Source organism: Cololabis saira, chromosome 11, assembly GCF_033807715.1.
Source record: "Cololabis saira isolate AMF1-May2022 chromosome 11, fColSai1.1, whole genome shotgun sequence".
Lineage (NCBI taxonomy): Eukaryota > Metazoa > Chordata > Actinopteri > Beloniformes > Belonidae > Cololabis > Cololabis saira.
Window position 1 is genome coordinate 3,863,964 of NC_084597.1, and position 23,903 is coordinate 3,887,866.

The window sequence follows — 23,903 nt, forward strand, 5'->3', positions numbered from 1 at the left end:
TGATGCGTCTTGTGAAATGCAGGAAAATAAAAACTGCTAGGATGTGAAACACCAGGTCTCCAGGGAAGACTGTGTTTAGAGGCGTTTGTGCAAACACTGGAAATATGCTTTCCAGAAGAGGATGCAGAAAGGAAATGGTACGGAAGAGTATTAGGGCCAGGCAGGAGAAAAATAAAAATAATATTTTAGAGGCAGAAGATTTTTTTTTCATTATCCACTTCGAGAAAAAAGTTGAAATGTCGAGAAAAAAGTAGAAATTTCGAGAAAAAAGTCGAAATTTCGAGAAAAAATTCGAAATGTCGAGAAAAAAAGTCAAAATTTCGAGAAAACAGTCGGAATCTCGAGAAAAAAGTCAGTTTTAAGAAAAAATTCAAAATTTCGAGAAAAAAGTCGAAATGTCGAGAAAGAGTCAAAATTTTGAGAAAAAAGTCAAAATTTCGAGAAAAAAGTCTAAATGTCGAGAAAGAAAGTCGAAATGTCGAGAAAAAAGCAGAAATGTCGAGAAAAAAGTCAAAATTTCGAGATTAAAAAGGAAAGGAAAAAGGAAGAAAAAAAGAGAAAAAAAGGAAAAAAAAGAAAAAAGGAGAAAAAAGAAAAAGAAAAAAAGAGAAAAAAGGAAAAAAGAAGAAAAAAAGGAAAAAAAGAAGAAAAAAGGAGGAAGATTTTTTTTCTTCATCATGCACTTCGATAAAAAAGTCAAAATGTCTAGTAAAAAGTCGAAATGTCGAGAACAATGTTGAAGTACAATTTCGAGGAAAAAAGTTGAAATGTTGAGAAAAAAGTCAAAATTTCGTGAACAAAGTTGAAAGTTGAGGAAAAAGTCGAAATGTCGAGAATAATGTTGAAGTACAATTAGATTTTTTTCTCGACATTTCGACTTTTTTCTCGACATTTCGACTTTTTTCTCGAAGTGCACAATTAAAAAAAATCTTCCCCTCTCAAATATTGTTTCTCCTGCATGTCCCTAATACTCTTCCGTACAAGATGGAGAGATGATCATTGATTGGATTATTACCGGAAGGTCATCTGGAAGATCTGTCCCAGGTTGACCTGCTGCGTCTTGTTGTTGTATCCGTGCAGCATCTCGGCGAACAGCGTGTCGTTGAAGCGGACGTCCGGCCGTGGGCACTTCGGTCCTTCGCAGTTGTCCGACTGCAGGAGGCAGGAGCGTCCGTCGCCCGCCAGCCGGTACTCCTGAACGCACCTGAGGGGAGAGACAAGCTGTCGATACCTGGGCCAGGTGGAGGGAAAACCAAGATCTGCCAAACAAAACACCTTTGAAGAGGCTCCAAATAGGGCTGCAACTAACGATTATTTTAATAATAACTGATTAATCTGTCGATTATTTTTTTGATTAATCGATGAATCGGATAAAAAAAAAAAAAAAAAAAAAAGCACTAAATTCCAACCATTCAAAAACAGAACTGACGGTGCAAACTCACAGTGCAGATACCGGTAATCTTCAGAAAGTTCACAAACAGGTTGCTCCTTGAACATCCCTGAGCTTTTAAAGTATTGATAAAAAAAAAAAACAACTGAATGGACTAACACAGAAAACATACACATGTATGCTTTACATCTGCCAAATATATAAAAATAAAGTGCACAAAAGAGGTATACTTTGTTTAAAAGGGACCTGAGCTGTCAGAACAATAAATAAATTATACAAAATAAAGAAAAATACAAATCAGAAACAGGATTTGTTTGAAAATTACAAGCACATTTTAAGTTCTAGTTAAGTTTTAAGTTAAAGTATAAGATTTTGAGTTTTGGCAGTGTACATAATAAAATTATGAGACTGCTGTATTGGAGCACATTAGGCACCAGTGCTGCTTGTTTATCCATGAATGACTACAGAGATAAAACTGAAAACTACCCAGTTAGCTTTATTATGTTTTTATTTTTCTGACATTTTCTGCCTTTTCTTTTAGTTAAAACTGTAGCGGGGACAGATGTTTAGAGGAACCTTTGTATGTGCCGGGTTAGAGGGGGAACATATAGGAGAACGGACCAGAAGAATATAGAGTGGATTAAAAATAAAAGTTAAGCACTGAGCTACATGTGTCTCCCGCCTGAGCATGGCATGTTACTAAAACCAAACAAATCTGCGCCCTCTTTCTTCTTCCTTTACGTGCACGGCGTCAGCGCGCTCTGCCGCATTAAATGTAGTCCGGACGAAATACCTCAACTTCAGCTCCGCGACTTGAGGCTGATTTATGGTTCCGCGTTACACCAACGCAGAGCTACGGCGTAGGGTACGCCGTCGATTTAACGCGGAACCATAAATCCCGCTTTAGTGAGTGACGTCATAATCGCGCGACACAACGAATCGATAATGGAATTCGTTGCCAACGCTTTTAATAATCGATTTTTATCGATTTATCGATTCGTTGTTGCAGCCCTAGTTCCAAACATAATAATAACCAGGCCAGTCATGCAGAAGTCCATATCCTGGCTCTAGCTGTTTTCCTCTTTTTACATTTACAACACGTACTAAATGAGGGCCGTAGAAAGTAGACTTGTAGTTCTGGAGACCGGTCTTGGTCTTGACCGTTTTTGGTCCTGGTCTGGTCTCGGTCTCAACAGTCTCTTACTTTAATGGTAAATAATGTAATTTCAATCTTTAATATGTAAAATTTAGGTTTCATGTCCAAATTCAGTCCAATTTAAATCAGTAACATTTACTATTCATTCCTTTTCTGAGGTGGAGGGGGGTGTTGGAGCTGGTTATTCTGCTAGAGGACTTTGGGACTAGTTAGTCGTCTTGGTCTTGGTCTTGATACTCTCTGGTCTTGGTACTCTCTGGTCTTGGTACTCTCTGGTCTTGGTCTTGATACTCTCTGGTCTTGGTACTCTCTGGTCTTGGTACTCTCTGGTCTTGGTACTCTCTGGTCTTGGTACTCTCTGGTCTTGGTACTCTCTGGTCTTGGTACTCTCTGGTCTTGGTACTCTGGTCTCGGTCTTGGTCTTGATACTCTCTGGTCTTGGTCTTGGTCTTGATACTCTCTGGTCTTGGTCTTGGTATTCTCTGTTCTTGGTACTTTCTGGTCTTGGTATTCTCTGTTCTTGGTACTTTCTGGTCTTGGTACTCTCTGGTCTTGGTACTCTCTGGTCTTGGTACTCTCTGGTCTTGGTATTCTCTGGTCTTGGTACTTTCTGGTCTTGGTATTCTCTGGTCTTAGTATTCTCTGTTCTTGGTACTTTCTGGTCTTGGTACTCTCTGGTCTTGAATCTCTCTGGTCTTGGTCTTGATACTCTTTGGTCTTGGTCTGGTCTTGGTCTTGAATCTCTCTGGTCTTGAAACTCTCTGGTCTTGGTTTTGGTCTTGAAACTCTCTGGTCTTGAATCTCTCTGGTCTTGAATCTCTCTGGTCTTGGTACTTTCTGGTCTTGGTCTTGGTCTTGAATCAATCTGGTCTTGAAACTCTCTGGTCTTGGTCTTGGTCTTGGTACTCTCTGGTCTTGGTACTCTCTGGTCTTGGTACTCTCTGGTCTTGGTATTCTCTGGTCTTGGTACTTTCTGGTCTTGGTACTCTCTGTTCTTGGTACTTTCTGGTCTTGGTACTTTCTGGTCTTGGTACTTTCTGGTCTTGGTATTCTCTGTTATTGGTACTTTCTGGTCTTGGTACTTTCTGGTCTTGAATCTCTCTGGTCTTGGTACTCTCTGGTCTTGATACTCTGGTCTTGGTCTTGAATCTCTCTGGTCTTGGTACTCTCTGGTCTTGGTCTTGATACTCTCTGGTCTTGGTACTCTCTGGTCTTGATACTCTCTGGTCTTGAATCTCTCTGGTCTTGAATCTCTCTGGTCTTGAATCTCTCTGGTCTTGGTCTTGATACTCTCTGGTCTTGGTCTTGATACTCTCTGGTCTTGGTCTTGATACTCTCTGGTCTTGGTCTTGATACTCTCTGGTCTTGGTCTTGGTACTCTCTGGTCTTGGTCTTGGTCTTGATACTCTCTGGTCTTGGTCTTGGTCAAGGTCTTGGTCTTGGTCTTGATACTCTCTGGTCTTGGTCTTGATACTCTCTGGTCTTGGTCTTGGTTTTGATACTCTCTGGTCTTGGTCTTGATACTCTCTGGTCTTGGTCTTGGTCTCTGGTCTTGGTACTCTCTGGTCTTGGTCTTGGTCTTGGTCTCTGGTCTTGGTACTCTCTGGTCTTGGTCTTGGTACTCTCTGGTCTTGTTCTTGGTCTTGGTCTCTGGTCTTGGTACTCTCTGGTCTTGATACTCTCTGGTCTTGGTCTTGGTACTCTCTGGTCTTGGTCGTGATACTCTCTGGTCTTGGTCTTGGTACTCTCTGGTCTTGTTCTTGGTCTTGGTCTCTGGTCTTGGTACTCTCTGGTCTTGGTCTTGGTACTCTCTGGTCTTGGTCTTGATACTCTCTGGTCTTGGTCTTGGTCTTGGTCTCTGGTCTTGGTACTCTCTGGTCTTGGTACTTTCTGGTCTTGGTACTCTCTGGTCTTGATACTCTCTGGTCTTGATACTCTCTGGTCTTGGTCTTGGTACTCTCTGGTCTTGTTCTTGGTCTTGGTCTCTGGTCTTGGTACTCTCTGATCTTGGTACTTTCTGGTCTTGAATCTCTCTGGTCTTGATACTCTCTGGTCTTGGTCTTGATACTCTCTGGTCTTGGTCTTGATACTCTCTGGTCTTGGTCTTGATACTTTCTGGTCTTGTTCTTGGTCTTGGTCTCTGGTCTTGGTACTCTCTGGTCTTGATACTCTCTGGTCTTGATACTCTCTGGTCTTGGTACTTTCTGGTCTTGAATCTCTCTGGTCTTGGTCTTGGTCTTGATACTCTCTGGTCTTGAATCTCTCTGGTCTTGGTCTTGATACTCTCTGGTCTTGGTACTCTCTGGTCTTGATACTCTCTGGTCTTGGTACTCTCTGGTCTTGATACTCTGGTCTTGGTCTTGGTCTTGATACTCTCTGGTCTTGGTCTTGATACTCTCTGGTCTTGGTCTTGGTACTCTCTGGTCTTGTTCTTGGTCTTGGTCTCTGGTCTTGGTACTCTCTGGTCTTGATACTCTCTGGTCTTGAATCTCTCTGGTCTTGGTCTTGGTACTTTTTGGTCTTGAATCTCTCTGGTCTTGGTCATGGTCTTGGTATTCTCTGGTCTTGATACTCTCTGGTCTTGGTAGTGTCCTGGTCTCGGTTCAGGTGGTCTTGACTACAAGTCTAACAGAAAGTAGTTCACTTGTCATCATCACCATGGAGACGGCTGCCTGTTCGTCTGCAGCGAGTCTCAACCATCCTCCCATCTGAGCATCCGGCATCTTTAACGAGCCGGATTCAGAGTTTTGTCATCGTTGGCATCGTCCTCGTCTCCTGGTGGAGCTCTGACGTCTTGGCGTTCCCTCTCTTTCTCTCTCTCTTTCTGCATCCCCCCGTCTGCCTAATTACAGGACTCCAGCAAAGCCACCGAGGATACTTTAGTAATGTGATTTGAGGATTACGCAGCACAGTATTTAGCAGCAGATGTTTCTTACAGCTGTCAAACCATCACCAGTCACAGGATTTGCATATTGAGTGAGAAAATGATGGCATGGAGATATATTTGACTGAGTCTTTCTGAATAGTTTTCCCTAAAAGATAGAAACTCTTTTGAGGCGATGATGGAGAGAGACTCTGTCTGCTTGACCTGAGACAGCCGGAGCAGACTTGCCTAAGACAACCTTGTTGGCTTAGAAAGATGATGAGATCCAACTTTTTGGATGAAACAAAAACTGTGTTTTATTATTATTAGGGCCCGAGCACTGACAGTATAACTATTGTATCTGTAGGAGTTCTCCTTTTTATTTTTATTTTCCTCGTTTTTATTTTTCCGACGAAAGGATGGCCTTTTTTCCCCCTAAACGTGCCCCAAAAATCACCAGATTTTGCACCAAGCCAGGCCTGGCGAAAAATATGATATTTAATGGTTTGCATTAATGGGCATTAATGGGCGTGGCCTAATGGCTAAAACTTTGTGCCTCAAGCCCCACAATACGGTTTGACGTACATGCACGAAAATCGGTACACACCTGTATCATGGCACAACTTAAAGAAAAGTCTCTTGGTGCCATGGCCGAAACCCAACAGGAAGTCGGCCATTTTGAATTAATAGTGTAATTTTGGCACAATTTATGCCATTCCTTCGGCCGTTAATAAGGCCCAAACCGTAACGTGCACCCAGGTGTGTTATACATCAAAATGTGCGTCTCGATCCTGCTACGATGCGCATTACTTTTCTCAGTCAAAAGCGTTACCGTGACGACGCTAGACGCCAAAAAGCGCACCCACCCTTCATCTGATTGGTCGATATCTGATAGTTCCTACTTTCTGCCATAACTTTTGAATGGTTTGATATAGAGAGTCATGGCTGGTGTCATCCGCTAAATGTCCAGGCCTGAAGAAATTATCTATCTATCTATCCATCCATCCATCCATCCATCCATCCATCCATCCATCCATCCATCCATCCATCCATCCATCCATCCATCCATCCATCCATCCGCATTATTTACAAGACCTGATAGAGCCTTATGTTCCTGGCAGAGCTCTCTGCTCTCAGAGTGCAGGTTTACTCGTAGTTCCTAGAGTATCTAAATGTAGATTTGGAGGGCGGGCGTTCTGCTATCAGGCACCATTACTATGGAACCAACTTCCAATCTGGGTTAAGGAGGCTGACACCACCTCCACCTTTAAAACTAAACTTAAAACCTTTCTGTTTAGTAAAGCCTATAGTTAGTGTTTAGTAAACCTCTAGCTGGTGTTGGTAAATCTCTAGGTGGTGTAAACTCTAGTGTGTTAGAGTCGCTCCTGTAGTTTCTTGTGCTGCCCCCCCCCCCTTCTCTTCTCTTTTTTCTTGGTGCAGCATCCTCTGCCGGTGGCGAAGAGCATCTCTGAATGCAAAACACCGGATCCTGCAGTGTGGGAGTGAGAGGGGCAGGGTAACGGCCCGGTCAGGCGGGGGAGAAGGTTCGTCCCTCAAGCCTCCTCTCCCTGGCCCTGCCCCTTTTCAACCTTTCCCCGACCCTGCACCCCAACCTGGGACTTGCTGATTGGGCCGGAGCTTCAGGAGCTGCGTGCTGGCCTGCGGTCCCCACCCCTGGTCATCCCGTTGCTGCTTCCACCTGCCTGCTTTGCTGCTGACGTCCCCCACCAGTCTGGCCCTCGGCAGGAGGGTCCCCCCTTATGATCCGGGTCCTGGTCCAGGTTTCTTCCTCCTAAAGGGGAGTTTTTCTTGCCACTGTTTGGCTTAAGGTTTTTCTCCCACTAGGAGAGTTTTTACCTGCCATTGTTTATGTAATAATTGCTCGGGGGTTTATGTTTATGTTCATGTTCTGGATCTCTGGAAAGCGTCTAGAGACAACTTTTGTTGTATTAGACGCTATATAAACAAAATTGAATTGAAAATTGAATCCATCCATCCATCCATCCATCCATCCCTTCATCCATCTCACCCGCAGAACATGAGCACATTGCTGGCTCCGGGCTCGTCGTCGAGGGCGACCAGCTGCTGCAGACACAGCTGCTCGCAGCCTCCGTTGAAGCCGTCGGTGCAGTCGATGCCTCTGGAGTAGTCATAGCAACCGGATCCATCCTTCATGGGCCTCAGCCCCTCAGGACACTGCAGGAAGAGAGGGAGGATGTGAGGATGAGAGGAAGGAATAGATCAGGGACAGGAAAGAGGAGACGGCAGAGGTCAGATTCCGCATCTCAATCTGCGTCTAACGGCACAAACACAGGAAGATGTTTCAAAGAGAAAAGCATTTGTCATGATTTTCACATTATTTGGAAATGAAATGGCTCTGAATCCCGACTCGGGAGGAAACTCTCAGCTAGTCTGCTGCGTTTCACGCTGGGAACACGACTCCAGCAGGTGGAGGAGGGCCCGGGGGTCCGACCGGTGGCGGCGTGGAACCCACACCGAGGAGCGAGGGAGCAGAAGAGATTAGAGGAGTGTCGGGGGGTTTTCAGCTCCACAATGAGAGACGGACAGAAAACAGGGGAAATAATTTACTTAATGAACCATTGGTGTCCTGAAAAATTAATGTTCAACATTTAAAGCAAATTCCAAACCTCTGAGGAGAGGAAGTACGGGGATGATCTTTTAGTCTTTTAACTAAGTTTTATGAGAAAGTGCTGAGTAGACTGGACTCAAGACCTAAACCGAGACATGTTGAAACTGTTGAGACTGAGACAAGACTAGAGATGCACCGATCGTCGGCCCCTGATCGGGATCGGGCCGATAATGGCCCTATCGGTTTTGATCGGAGATCAGAAAATAATAGTTCAGAGCGGTCGATCTGATGACGTTTACAACAACAAACCCCCGCCCGCGCGGGCGTTCCCACATCTCAGACCAAGCGGTCCTGAGGAGGCGTCCGCCTCGCCGGTGCGGGAGTTTTACAACGTCTGAAAAGGACAACAAATTTGCAGTTTGCAAAGTGTGTCCAAAGGAGATACCATGAGGAGGAATGTTATAAAAGAATTTCAACACAACGAAGCTGATAAGACATTTGAAAGTTCTTCACACGGAATATATTGAGTTTTCAAATTTGGCTGCAGCAGAAAAAAGGGAGAGAAAAAAAGGAGCAACGCTGCTAACTCAGCTGTAACAGAGACTTATAAACGACAGGAAGAAAAATAAAGAACTACATCGTAAGGTAATGAATTCAAATGCTTTGCTCATCAGCCGCTTTCAGTTGTAGAAGAGATCGGGTTTAAACACGTTTGCAGCTTGGATCAGCGGTGCCGCTGCTGCGTCGTTAATATTTCACTGACTACGTTTACATGCAGTCAAAATTCGGGTTATTTCTAATATTCAGGTTTTAAAAGGGTTATTGACTGCATGTAAACGCAGTCACTGATGAAATCCTGTCAGAGTTTTACCAGACTATACAGTCCAAAGCCTCATGCAGGACGACAGTCGTGTCAGTCGCTTCACGAGTGACATGTGGAGTTCTAGTGTGAAGAGTTTTGCTTCACTCACAAGAGTTTCCTCACACGAGGTGGATGCTACCGCTAAAGCTTTCACAAAGCTTAATAATTCATAATTAATTTTTATTTTAAGATTTAATTCCTCTTTCCACAGGAAAACTAAGGTTTATAGTTTACAACTTGTATCAACTTTTAGAGAGTGACATGTCTGCTGTTTCTGTGTTGGTCACATGTTGTACATAATTATTACCACAGGAAGCTGAAGCTACTAAACTACACTTACTCTGTGTAAGCCGAGTCTACACCTAATCTCCTAGTTTTTATACCTAATAATACAATGTCAGTGTCGTGTATATGAGACAACAATATTGACGAATTTATGGATTTCACGCTGTGATCGGTGATCAGCCGATACTGGTTTTCGAGATCGGTGATCGGTGATCGGCCCTCAAAATCCTGATCGGTGCATCTCTAGACCAGACCAGGACCAAAGACTTTGGAGACCGAGACCAGACCAGGACCACAGTCTTTAGACCGGTCTGGAGAACTACCAGTCTAGTTCTTATCACGACTTAACGATATTGGTAGATTTTGGAGTCTGGACTGACTTTTCCACCACGTTTCACTGAGCGGTTCTGAGCTTCAGATTAGTCCAGTCATTCATTCATTCATTTGTGAAGTGGATGTTGAATAAATCTCATTTCTTGCTGTTTGAACAATGCGGCGTGGCAGATGCACAAAATGCAATTTTACCCCATAATTAATAGCTTAGTCTTAATAGCCCGCAGTAACGATTTGCAAACGCCTTCCTTATCCGTCTCAGAAGTAAACAAAAGATTACTGCTGAAACAAAACAGAAGAGCTTTAAGCCGCTCGGCAGAAGTCTGACGGGAAACGGTATTGATGAGAATTGTCATGTAAAAAAGATCCATATAAACCAGAATGAGGACGTTGTCGTTGGTCTGGTACGACTGCCGGTTAAAATACAATCAATTATGTTTTATTCACACAGCCAGAGGCAACATGCTTCACTCGCTGCTTCAGCAGAGACGTTTTCACGTTATTCTCCTCAGTTTCATTTAAATTGTAAAGATGCAGCTTGAAAAGTGCATCCTACATTATTATTAGGGCCATGCAGGAGAAAAGATATTTGAGAGGGCAAGATTTTTTTTTTATTTTGCACTTTGAGAAAAAAGTCGAAATGTCGAGAAAAAAGTCGGAATGTTGATTAAAAAGGAAAGGAAAAAAGAGAAAAAAAGGAAAAAAAGAACAAAAAAGAATAAGGAAAAAAAGAAGGAAAAAAAGAAAAGTTTAAATTAATGTTGAAATAAAATTTCAAGAATAAAGTCGAATTTTTTCTGTTTTTTTTTTCTCAACATTTCAACTTTATTCACAACATTTCGACTTTTTTATCGACATTTTGACTTTTTTCTCGAAGTGCATAATAAAAAAAAAAATCTCCCTCTATTATTTTTATTTTTCTCCTGCCTGGCCCTAATACTCTTCCGTACTTTCCAAATGTCAAATCATAATTCATTACATTTTAAAAGATATTGTTTCAACTGAATCTTAAACCAATCTTTGCTGCCTACATGAGAAATATGAACTGGTTTAGAGTTCCACCAAAGTTCTCTGTATCAAACCTGTTCTCTCCCTCGGTAGTAGGAACCTCCTTTCTGATGTAATTCTACTGTAACCATGGTGATGAAATGATAGTATAATCTGTCATACAGTTGTTTGGTAGATCCTGTCACCAGTATATTCCTCAGAAAATGTAACAGAGTATAAGTAGACCTTTGTCTTCTAGATAACCAGCCTAGATTCTTATGCTGGACACATCAGGTCTAGAACGGGGGTCGGCAACCCGCGGCTCTAGAGGCGCATGCTGCTCTTTAGCGCCGCCCTAGTGGCTCCTGGAGCTTTTTCAAAAATGTTTGACCTTTTTTTTCTTCTTTTTTTTCTTCTTTTCTTCTCTTTTTTTCCTTTTTTCCTCTTTTTTTCTTCCTTTTGCATTTCCTTTTTAATCTCGAAGTTTCGACTTTTTCCTCGAAATTTAGACTTTTTTCTCAACATTTCGACTTTTTTCTCGTGCATAATGAAAAAAAAAATCTTCCCCAAGTTATAACTATATACATGCAGCATGTGTTGTCTTCATTCTAAGGCTTATAAAAGACTTAATTTTTTGCGGCTCCAGACATATTTGTTTTTTGTGTTTTTGGTCCAATATGGCTCTGAAACATTTTAGGTTGCCGACCCCTGGACTAGAGATAAACATTTAGAAATCCTTCTCACTAGTGACACACCTCTTCCCATTTTGCAAACTACAGAATGTGTGAAGAAAAACAAAGTTTGGGATTTTTATGTAAATTCCTCACAAGTATCCGCCGGCGTCGTCTCCTGCTGAATGTGACGATAGAAGAAGAGGAAACGGTGACCACTGCTATAAATACTTGGAGTAATCATCCTTGGATAAGTGACAACTTTGGCTGCTGGAGATGGAAAAACAATAAAGTATTTACCCTCCCTCATGCAGCCTCGTGATGTTTCTGAGGGTTTCATTATAGCAGCAAGTGTCGCTGCAGTGTTTTTTTTTTTTCCTGATAAATAACACGAGATTTGTGTCAATCTAAAACGAACCTTGTTGAGAACAGTTTACCACATTCACTGACAACAACTCGCTGGATTTTCTGTTAATGTGGGATTTGTTGTGTTTATTTCTAAAATTAAACAATCCACTTTTTTTTTTTAATCAAAGTTCTGACAATTAAACATTTTTTTATTCCTATTTTCTCTGTATTAAAATCTTGATTTCTTACTGCTGTAGATGTGCACACTCATTCAGAAATGTGCATGTGTAGCTTAAGAAAAAAAAAATCTGCTTTGTTTTTCTGAATTAATGTACGACGGAGTATTAGGGTCAAACTAAGACAAAAAAAATTTGGAAATTACGAGAATAAAGTCATAAAATTACGAGAATAAAGTCGTAAAATTACGAGAATAAAGTCGTAATATTACGAGAATAAAGTCGTAAAATTACGAGAATAAAGTCGTAAAATTACGAGAATAAAGTCGTAAAATGAAGAGAATAAAGTCGTAAAATTAAGAGAATAAAGTCGTAACATTACGAGAATAAAGTCGTAAAATTACGAGAATAAAGTCGTAACATTACGAGAATAAAGTCGTAAAATTACAAGATTAAAGTCATATTGTTGCGAGAATAAAGTCGTAATATTATGACTCTATTCTCGTAATTTTACGACTTTATTGTCGTAATTTTCAATTTTTTTTTGTATTAGTTTGGCCCTAATACTCGTATTAATGAGATAAAATTCTAATTAAAAAAAAAATCTGCTCTGTTTTTCTGAATTAACGAGATAACATTTTAATAAAAAAAAAAATCTGCTCTTTTTTTCTGAATTAACGAGATAATGTCCAGCAGATCAGAATGGGCTTTCCATCTGAACAACCGCAAAGTCCTGAGGTGCCTGAGGCGCAAAGTCGACAAACTAATAACAATCCTGTAGTGGCCACTCACTAGCAGGACACTGTTTAGTTTCAGTAGGTTAGAATCACAAGAATCTAGCCGTTATTAATGATGACGATGAGTTTTGAGTTAGTGTTCTGTTACCGTTGGTTACGGGCTGGGGGAAACAAGAGACTGAAATTAACAACACAAGTTTTTCCTACGTCCACAAAAAGCGTTCCTCTGCTCTTTTGTACCCAAACTCCTACAATACCCTCTATAAAACTTAAAGACAAGAGTATTTCCCAATGTTTCAAACCAAAAGCAAAATAAAACTGGATTAAATTGGACACGAACATGTTTGCTTCCATGAAATCCAGCTCTCAAGTGAATGACAGCTTCTTGCAAGTCGTTAATTCAGAAAAACAGAGCAGATTTATTTATTTTTTTATTAAAACTTTTCTCTGAATTCTGAGATAATTATGTCGTTATTTCAGAAAAACAGAAAAGATTTCTTTTTAGGGCCCGAGCACTTGCAGTGCGAAGGCCCTATTGTAATTGCAGGAATTATTCTTCTTCTTCTTCTTATTGTTCTGACAAAAGGAAGGCCTTTTTGCCCCCCTAAACGTCCCCAAAAAGTCACCAAATTTTGCATGCAAGTCAGGCCTGGCGAAAAATTTGACATTTAAGGGTTTGCATTAATGGGCGTGGCAAAATGGCTCAACAGCGCCCCCTTGAAAACTTTGTGCCTCAAGCCCCACAATGCGGTTTGTTGTACATGCACGAAAATCGGTACACACCTGTATCATGGGACAACTTAAAGAAAAGTCTCTGGGCGTCATGTCGAGAAACCGAACAGGAAGTCGGCCATTTTGAATTAATCGTGTCACTTTGGCGCAATTTATGCCATTCCTTCGGCAGTTAATACGGCCCGAACCATAACGTGCCCCCAAGTGTGTTATACATCAAAATGTGCGTCTTCATCCTGCGACAACACGCATTACTTTTCTCTTTCAAAAGCGTTACCGTGGCGACGCTAGACGCCAAAAAGCGCGCCCACCCTTCATCTGGTTGGTTCAGACCGAAAAAACTTTGCGCCTCAAGCCCCAGAATACGGTGTGACGTACATGAACGAAAATCGGTACACACCTGTATCATGTCGCAACTTAAAGAAAAGTCTCTTGGCGCCATGGCCGAAACCGTACAGGAAGTCGGCCATTTTGAACATTCTGAATTAATCACGTAATTTTGGAGCAATATATGCAATTCCTTCGAGAATTAATACGGCCCGAACCGTATCGTGAACCCAGATGTGTTATACATCAAAATGTGCGTCTCCATCCTGCGACTACACGCATTACTTTTCTCTTTCAAAAGTGTTACCGTGGCGACGCTAGACGCCAAAAAGCACGCCCCCCCTTCATCTGATTGGTCCATATTTGATAGTTCCCCAAAAGGCACCAAAATTGGCACGCAAGCCAGGCCTGGCGATAAATTTGATATTTCATGGTTTGCATTAATGGGCGTGGCAAAATGGCTCAACAGCGCCCCCCGGAAAACTTTGTGCCTCTAGCCCTACAATACGGTTTGACGTACATGCACGAAAATCGCTACACACCTGTATCATGGCGCAACTTAAAGAAAAGTCTCTTGGAGCCATGGCCGAAACCGAACAGGAAGTCGGCCATTTTGAAATCTGATTGGTCCATATTTGATAGTTCTCCAAAAGTCACCAAATTTGGCATGCAAGACAGACTTGGCGATAAATTTGATATTTCATGGTTTGCATTAATGGGCGTGGCCTAACGGCTCAACAGCGCCCCCTAGAATACTTTTCTCTGCCATAACTTTTGAATGGTTTGACATAGGAAGTTGTGGGTGGTGTCATGGGACTCTGTATGGAGTCTTTGAGCTTCGTTGGCCTTAATTAGCCCCGCCCCTTCTTCTGATTGGTTGTCCCGATTTTCTGCTATAACTTTTGAATGGTTTGACATAGAGAGTCGTGGGTGGTGTCATCAGATTCTTTATGGAGTCCATGACCTTCATTGGCCTGAATTAGCCCCGCCCCTTCTTCTGATTGGTTGTCCCTTTTTTCTGTTATAACCTTTTAATGGTTTGACATAAGAAGTCGTGGATGGTGTCATGGGACTCTGTAATGAATTCTTAAGCTTCGTTGGCCTTAATTAGCCCCTTCTTCTGATTGGTTGTCCCGATTTTCTGCTATAACTTTGGAATGGTTTGACATAGAGAGTCGTGGGTGGTGTCATCAGATTCTGTATGGAGTCCTTGACCTTCATTGGCCTGAATTAGCCCCGCCCCTTCTTCTGATTGGTTGTCCCTTTTTTCTGTTATAACTTTTTAATGGTTTGACATAAGAAGTCGTGGATGGTGTCATGGGACTCTGTAATGAATTCTTAAGCTTCGTTGGCCTTAATTAGCCCCGCCCCTTCTTCTGATTGGTTGTCCCGATTTTCTGCTATAACTTTGGAATGGTTTGACATAGAGAGTCGTGGGTGGTGTCATCAGATTCTGTATGGAGTCCTTGACCTTCATTGGCCTGAATTAGCCCCGCCCCTTCTTCTGATTGGTTGTCCCTTTTTTCTGCTATAACTTTTGAATGGTTTGACATAGGAAGTCGTGGGTGGTGTCATTTCTGATATGCTTATGGGGGGCGGTGGCCGTGAGTGCGAGGGCCCGTTCATCGCTGCTTGCAGCTTTAATTTTAATTAAAATTGTATCTCGTTAATTCAGAAAAACAGAGCAGATTTTTTTTTTTCAATAAAACTTCTCGGAATTCTGAGATAATTATGTCGTTAATTCAGAAAAACAGAAGGTTGAAATGTTGAGATTAATGTTGAAGTACAATTTCGAGAAAAAAGTTGAAATGTCGAGAAAAAAGTCAAAATTTCGATTTTATTCACGAAATTTTTACTATGAAAATGAAAAGTTGTTCCTACCAGCAGCTTGTCGTTTAGCCAAAATCTGAATAGTTTAGTTACTTTCCACCATATTCCTGTTAATGATATACATCACCACAAATAACTGAAGTATCAAAAGTATCAATATTTTAGTTTGAGAATCGATTTTAGAGCTTATAGATCATCACTGCTGGCCAGAACAGTTTTTGTTCTTGCCTTGAGAAAACAAACAAATGTTTCTGTTCTTGCGAAGTTTGTAACAGCTATTATAGATGCAGGATCAAAAGTAAACCGGAGCAACCGGAGAGAGCTGGGGTCGAGCTGCCGATTGTACAAGCTTGTAAATAGTTGTGTGTGTGTGTCTGTGTGGGGGTGGGGGGGTGTTGTACTCACTGGAATATTATATTAAACTAGAAAATTTCAGGAAATTTTGATATGGGCATGCCCTACTGCCCATTCGTCCCCTCTCGCTGCTTTGGTTTGGGGCTGTAGTGTTTGTGTTCGGGGTGGTTCTATGTCAGTTTGAGGTGTTTACGGTTGTATTGCATTCATTCCTGTGCTCCCTATAGTTATTAATGGGTCGCGCTTTTTGGCATCTAGCGTTGCCACGGTAACGATTTGACTGAGAAAAGTAATAGCCATCGAGGCACGATGGAGACGCATCCAACGATGTATGCCATGCATGGGTGCACGTTGCGGTTCGGGCCGTATTAACGGACGAAAAAAAGAGTGCGGAATAAGAATAAGAAAAGGGAAACCTTTTCTGTAAACCATTATATCGCCTTCATTTTCATGTTTTTCCTCGTTTTTTCAGGCGTGTTTTATTTTTTGGGGATTTTTCTTTTCCACATCAGAGCGTGGTCATGCTGTACACCCGCTGGTGCGCAGTGGGACTTTTGCGACTTAAGCTTGTTAGCAAAATGCTAGCAACATTGCCCTTTGGGCCATTCTGGACGATTGCAATATGGTCACGCCATTACTTGGCATGCCAATAATTGATAATAGTCAATATCATTATTAACAGTTATTAAGAATATTATAACTGATATGGAAGTTGTTGGACTAAACAAATGTCTAAAACGAACCTGTGCCAGTGAACGACGGCCTGGTGAATGCAGAACCAGATGGGATGGTTCCACCATAACACTAGATACATGTTTCTATTTGACTAAGACACAAATAAATGACAAGTGGAGACGAAGAGAGAGAAGTATCTGAATCTGCACACAAGAGAAAGTACTTGCTGCACACAGAGGAAGAAAGCAGCGTATGTTCATGAAGCCTGGCTGACAGACGGCTCGTAGCCGGAGGCGCTCGTGTTACCTGGAACTGGGTCAACAGGTAAGAGTTGTTGCTGTCATTCAGGACTAAACTCTGTGTGAGCTTTTCTGCAGCTCGGAGCTGCGAAAACGGGAACTCTCATAGCCTTTAACAGTTGTTTTTAGGCCTGTGTTGAAAAAATCGATTTTCCAATTCTAAATCGATTCTCATATTAATTCCTAAAAATCGATTCATATGTCTAATGATTGATTTATTTTCTTTTTTTTTTTTTCCATCATTACATTACAACTTTTGGTTATTTTTTTGTTTATCCCCAAAAAAGGAATGTTTTGTTGGACACGAGAATAACTGGTGCCATGTTTTTGCCTTTAAATATGTTTAAAGGTATGAAAACATTGTAAACAAGTGTTAGGTTGTTTGACCCCCCTGTACCGTATTGCATATTTACCCCTGGTTGTAACATGTTTATTAAGTAGACTTACTCGTCCCCCCCCCTCGTACCCCCTCGTCACTATGACGTATAGGGGGATCCCAGAGGGATTATTTTAATTTTTTCATTCATTTGTCTGGCTGTATCTTATATTTTGGCGGGCCGGAAGTCAGACTTTTGGAATGCAAGAAAATCCGGTTGGTTTTCGAAATAAAACTGCTTTCTGTGGGCTGACTCGCTCCGCTATCAAAATCTGGTTTGGGGGGGGAATCCCCGCCGGCATACTGTACGTGGCCGTGTATATATCACGGCCACGTATCCCAGCACCAAAATGTTGCAATTTCAAATTATTATTCTGGCGAAATCTGAAAATAATTCCCAACAACGAGGAAGCATCAAAATATTGATTTTTTTCACAGCACCACAACCAAAATGTTACTTTTTCACATTTTTAAAACGTTACCGTTTTACATTATTCTGACGAGATCTGAAAAAACGTTGCAACCACGAGCAAGCAAGTGATTATGTAAATTCACTGAGTGAATATTATGAAAGTAAAATATATATATTTCTATGCAGAAACTAACTCAAAATATTGATTTCTTTCACTCAAAAATGAAAAAATGTCCACCATGTTTGTTGATGTCACGGCCAGAATCTTAAAAGTCACGTGACTTGGACGCAAAATGAATAGGCAGAAAAATGTAACAGTTATACATTTCAAGGGCTAATATTGTAACCCCTCTACGTTTTTGCACTTTGGACCAACGTAGGCAGGGTACGTTTTTATGTGAGACTGGGTTGAACATCAACACAGCACCTAGTGCCGTACTGTGGCGTATCACTCCGCCCAATCTAAAACAGACTAATCACTACAGATAAACTGACTAGTGTCATTATAGTCCCTGATTTACAGAATATAAAGAATATATTTATAAAATAATGAACCCTGAATTACCAAAATAACCTTAACAAAAATAAATCTCCTCTTACACTTATAAGGTGAGCATGAATCAATCTCTTTTATGATGTAAAATTGTATGTATTTATTTACTTTTATTTATTTATTTAATTTTAGTTGTTACATTTCTGGAAAAGAAAAAAGTCAAATCATACATGAGAGAAACTATTCAGTTTTTGGCTAAATATTTGTACTTGTATAAACTGAAGATCATAATGCAAACCTGACATTTACTTTTAGTTCAGTTTGTGGAAAATGGTTGTCCTGACTTTCTCTTTAAAACTTAAACAGTTATAAAGCATTACAAACTGTAACAATAGGGCAAACGCACAGTATTGTTTTGTATTTTGTGTCTTTCAAAAAAAAGACAATTATTTCCAGTCATATGTTCCTCATTCAAGGTTGTTAAAAAAATACTGCTATAATATCGTATCGTATCGTTATCGTGACCTCAATATCGTGTATCGTACCGTATCGTGAGATTAGTGTATCGTTACACCCCTATGAAATAATGACCAATAATAATAGGAAGTTGATGCCAGAGATGGGAAAATATATATTCTGGTAGTTAAATAAGTCCTTAATGTTGTGAGGTGTTCACAAAAGTATTACATTTTTGTAAAAAATGTGAAAATGTCAAAGTCCAATTTGTGCCATTCTCATGGAATGACTCATTTATTAAAAATAGTTATTGGTGCAAACTATGATAACTATACATTGTTTGAATTTGTGGATGTATGAATATGTATTGTTTTTATTTATATCTAAAAGTTAAACGGAATTACTTTTTATTTTTTCTTTATTTTCAATTTTTCCTTTCTTTTTTTATATGCAAACCTCTTTTGGTTTGCTTTTAATTTTTTGTTGTAATGTACTGTGTATTATTAGAATAGCTGCAGTTTAGCTGTAGTCATGGGGATCCAGATAAAACTATATAAATGATGAGCCGTCAGCGGCGGAGACTTCTGCTCCGGTTCCTCCGGTTCCTCCGGTTTGCATAAAGAGTCAGCAGGGAGGAAAAGTGCCGCCCTCCACCCAAACAAAGCATCCCATAATCCCTCCACTGCCATCCCTTGTAGGTCTCCGCCGCTCGTTGTTCCTGACGACTGATCATCACGACTCCCTGCTCCGCTGCTCATTCTACCTCATTACCACGCCGTTTCGCTGCTTTGTGGTTTAAAAGCAAATGCATGGGGATATCTTTATTTTATTAGATTTTTTTCAAAAATTCACTTTGATAATGCTGGTTAAATGCTGGATGGAGTGCATCATTTACTGTCCCACGGAGTAGGGATGGGCGGTATGGACTAAAAAATGTATCACAATAATTTCTGGCATTTATCCCAATAACGATAAAGATGAGGATAAAAAAAAATACCAATTCAACTCCATCTTTGTAACTATAAATCTATCACCACATTCAGTCTTTGGAGCCAAAACACTGCTCTAAAAGATACTACCGTCCGTCCGTCCGTCCGTCCGTCCGTCCGTCCGTCCGTCCGTCCGTCCTTCCTTCCTTCCTTCCTTCCTTCCTTCCTTCCTTCCTTCCTTCCTTCCTTCCTTCCTTCCTTCCTTCCTTCCTTCCTTCCTTCCTTCCTTCCTTCCTTCCTTCCTTCCTTCCTTCCTTCCTTCCTTCCTTCCTTCCTTCCTTCCTTCCTTCCTTCCTTCCTTCCTTCCTTCCTTCCTTCCTTCCTTCCTTCCTTCCTTCCTTCCTTCCTTCCTTCCTTCCTTCCTTCCTTCCTTCCTTCCTTCCTTCCGCTTTACACAAAAACATCATCAACGGGAATTTATCGTTTTTACCGCGAGATGACAAATTCTTACCGTGGGGAATTATTTTGACAGTTTATCGTGAACGGTAAAATATCACCCATTCCTACCACGGAGGTGCACTTAATACCGTTGAAGCCAAGAGTGGAAATTTAAATTGGTGTGCAGTGGAATTCAGTCCAGAGCAGAAAAACTATGAACTAGAAAATTTCAGGAAATTTTGATATGGGCATGCCCTACTGCCCATTCGTCCCCTCTTGCTGCTTTAGGCCACGTTTACACATAGCCGGGTATTTACAAAAACGGATATTTCCCCCTCTACGTTTTGAAAAATATCTTCGTTTACACGAACCCGCATAAATAGCTGTTAAGGTGCTATGAGCAGCCAAACCTGCAGGGGGCAGTGTAACGAGAAGATAAAGTCATGCTAGCCAATCAGAATCCTGGAAAAAACGTCAACAAATGACACGTGTGAAGCCTGAATAATATGGTTCCGCATTAAATCAACGGCGTAGCCTACGTACGGTGCGCGTCGCCGCGTAGCCTACGCCGTCGGCTCTGCGTTGGTGTAACGCAGAACCATAAATCAGCCTGGACTGCCAGTTACTTCCAAGACGGAACGAGAGTCTTTGGTTTGGAGTGACAAACAAATTGTAAAACACAGGTCACACAAATGATGCTGGTGACGTTTCTGTCTCATAATGTGACGTTCTGAAGAATACATTTCCGTTTCCCTCTGTTTAGAAGCAAACGTGAAAACAGAGTTTTTGAAAATCTCCACTTTGGCCGGAGTTTTCAGAAATTATCGTTTTTGGTGACTTTGAGCTTCGTTTTCGTGTAAACAAACGGCCAAAACGCATGAAAACACCACCGTTTTTGCTCCGTGTAAACGGGGCCTTAGTTTGGGGCTGTAGTGGTTGTGTTCGGGGTGGTTCTATGTCAGTTTGAGGTGTTTATGGTTGTATTGCAGTCATTCCTGTGCTCCCTGCAGGTTTAAGCTGGGCATACACTGTGCAATATTTTAAATCGTTTGATTCAGCCCCATCTCAAATTGCACGACTAGATCGCGGCGTTCAAAAGTTTGCAGCCCACGATTTATGGTCTCACACTGTACGACCCGATGCTCTGATGCTCCGTCTGCTCACACTATACGTTCATAATCCTCACGTCAAAAAGAAGTGGAAGAGGAGGAACCCCGAAGTGGGAGACACCGAAGATGCTCAGCAAAAACAAACGCGCTGCCTTAAACCTGAATTATGGTTCCGCATTAAATTGACGGCGTAACCGTACGGTGCGGGTCGCCGCCATACCCTACACCGTAGACTCTGTGTTGGTGTAACACAGAACCATAAATCAGGCTTCAGCAATTTGTGCACTTCTGTGTGGCGATAAATGAAAAAAGATTAGACAACGTCGTGATTGGACAAGGAATTGGCTGGGCAGACGTGGGAAATGCAGTCTCTTTTTTCTGCTATTAAAACATGATTTGTAATGTGAATTTGCAACACTTTAAACAACCAATAATAGTTTTTGACGTGACATCAGAGATTGCGCATGCTCTCTGTGAAAGGATGAGGCAAATCGGGTCGTAGCTGCTTCAACTGTGCGATACCTTCACGAGGAGCGACCAGGATTTCAAACAAGTTTGATTTTCTTGCGAGCACAGGATTTGTGATCGGGAGCTCGTCGTGAGGTGTTACTCTCTCGTCGTGAGGTGTTAATCTCTCGTTGTGAGTGTGGCCGGGTGGAGAGGTACACGCACCTGTGTCCCATCCACCTGAGTGGCTGCCACGCCTCCACCCGGCCTGCCTTTATAAGGCAGAGCTGGACAGCAGGAAAGGGGTCTGAGAAGCTGGATGAAGGTGCTTCTGTACGTGTGTGGGTGTTTTGGGTGTTTAATGAACGAATAAAAGGGTCTGCACGAAGATCCGTGTCTCTCCGTCCTTCGGTCAGGCCCCCGTGGCACGCACCCTGCCACAGTGAGGTGTTACTCTCTCGTCGTGAGGTGTTAATCTCTCGTTGTGAGGTGTTAATCTCTCGTCGTGAGGTGTTAATCTCTCGTCGTGAGGTGTTAATCTCTCGTTGTGAGGTGTTAATCTCTCGTCGTGAGGTGTTAATCTCTCGTCGTTAACCCACGTATTCTGCACGAGGCACGACCCACGATTGGGTCGAAATCTGGCCCGATCCAAAAAAAAGTCGCACGAGTGGAAAATCGGTTCAAAACGAGCCGACAATCGCACAGTGTCTGCCCGGCTTTAAGGTTGTTAATAAACCACACCCTCTGCTTGAGGGCTGTGTGGTTTAGGGTGATTAATAATGGCCAAGAAGTAGTTTAGGGTTGTTAATAAACCGTTAAAGGTTATTGACAAACCTTTGGGGATGGGGCCATTTTGCAGGCATTTTGACATAAAATTTATGTAAATCACAGCTTCATGAAATTTAAATAAATTTAAATCATGTCCCTATGATAACCTGTTGCCTAGCAACAAGCGTCCAAAGTCAAATGGACATTTTTTTTTTTAATTGAACGTTTAATATCTCAAGAACTGTAATAATTTGCATAATGAGGTTGAAAGATTTTTTGGTCCGAAGTGAACCGAGTCGGGAAACATTTGAATGATGTCGCTACGATAAAGTTCGGCCGAGTAATAAGCGTCCGAATTTTCCCCTTTTTTTCCGCTCCTTGGCATCTAGCGTTGCCACGGTAACGCTTTTGGCTGAGAAAAGTATGGCCCTTCGAGGCACGATGGAGACACATCCAACGATGTATGCCATGCATGGGTGCACGTTCCGGTCCAGGCAGCATTAACAGATGGTTTATTCACATGCTCCCCCATACAAATGCATTGGTTTTTGTTGCCATGGTAACAAGCCCCATAGGATGAAGGGGACAATTTGGCTTCAATATCTCAAAAGTTGTAAACGACAGCGTAATGAGACCTCAGTATGTTGTAGTCCACAGCAACCAGAGTCTTTTAACGTTGGATCAAAGTCTCCACGATACCGCATTGCCGCGCAACAAGCGTACAAAGTTCCGTTAGCATCAAAATTAGCATAGTTGAATATCTCAAAAACCGTAATAGCTAGCATGATGAGACTAAAATATGTTGTGCTACAACACGTCATGGGTTTGTCAATGTTGTAATGATGTCTGTACGATAAACCGTTGCCTAGCAAAAAGCGACCAAAATAAAATGGAATCTTTTTTTAAATTGAAAGTAAAATATCACAAAAACCGAATTAATTCAATTAAATTGAATTACTGATTTTTTATTCAGTTAAATTAAATCAAATTAAATTTTATTTATATAGCGTCTATAACAACAGAAGTTTGTCTAGAGGCTTTAGGCCAGGATCAATCAATCAATCAATCAAATTTTATTTATATAGCACCTTTCGTCCAGGTACATGAAATACAAGGTGCTTTGACATTTTGATTGAAAAATAAGCATAATAAACAAATAAAAACTGGGAGACCAATGCACCCTGACATACAACATAAAATATATAAAATTTATAAAAAGATAAAAGTTAAAGGATTAAGGCTAAAAACACAAACAACAATAAAAATAATAAAAACATTATAAGAGATAGATAAAAAAAATAAAACAGATACCTTTAAAAAATTTTAAACGGAATAAAACTAGAACTATAAAATGTGATGCTACATAAAAGCCAGACCAAAGAGATTAGTTTTTAGTCCACGTTTAAAAATGTCCACATTTCCAGCTCCTCTCAGATCCTCCGGCAGGCTGTTCCACAGTTTTGGAGCATCGTGGTTGAAAGCAGCATCACCAAATCTTTTAGTTCTACTCTGTGGAACAGCTAGAAAAGAAGAGCCAGAGGATCTGAGGGGCCTTCCTGGTTCATAGAATAAAAACATATCTGAAATATACTCTGGCGCAAGCCCATGTAGCGCTTTATAAACTAATAAAAGAACTTTAAAATCAACCAGGATGTCACCAGGCATCCACACAGACAGGTGGAAGCAGCAGTGGGATGATCAGAGGGGGGACTGCAGGTTAGTCATGCAGCTCCTGAAGCTCTGGCCTGCAGATGTGCATAGAAGATTAAAGGGGGAGGGGGGGGGCAGACCAGCTCAACAAACTACAAGAACGATGGACAAGAGATACTTATAATTAATAATTGAGAAAGGAAGAGAAGA

The 23,903-nt window shown here is 41.4% G+C and overlaps 1 protein-coding gene across 1 annotated transcript in view; it reads right to left on the reverse strand.

Moving 5' to 3' along the window:
* Positions 1-1,011: 1,011 nt before the first annotated feature.
* LOC133454848 (astrotactin-2) overlaps positions 1,012-23,903 on the reverse strand; it is a 178,366-nt gene continuing 155,474 nt past the window's right edge. The window contains exons 10-11 of the mRNA XM_061733571.1: positions 7,439-7,605; positions 1,012-1,204 (exon numbers count right to left, since the gene is read on the reverse strand). Of these exons, the coding sequence (XP_061589555.1) occupies positions 1,012-1,204; positions 7,439-7,605 (360 nt within the window). The remainder of the gene's footprint in view (positions 1,205-7,438; positions 7,606-23,903) is intronic.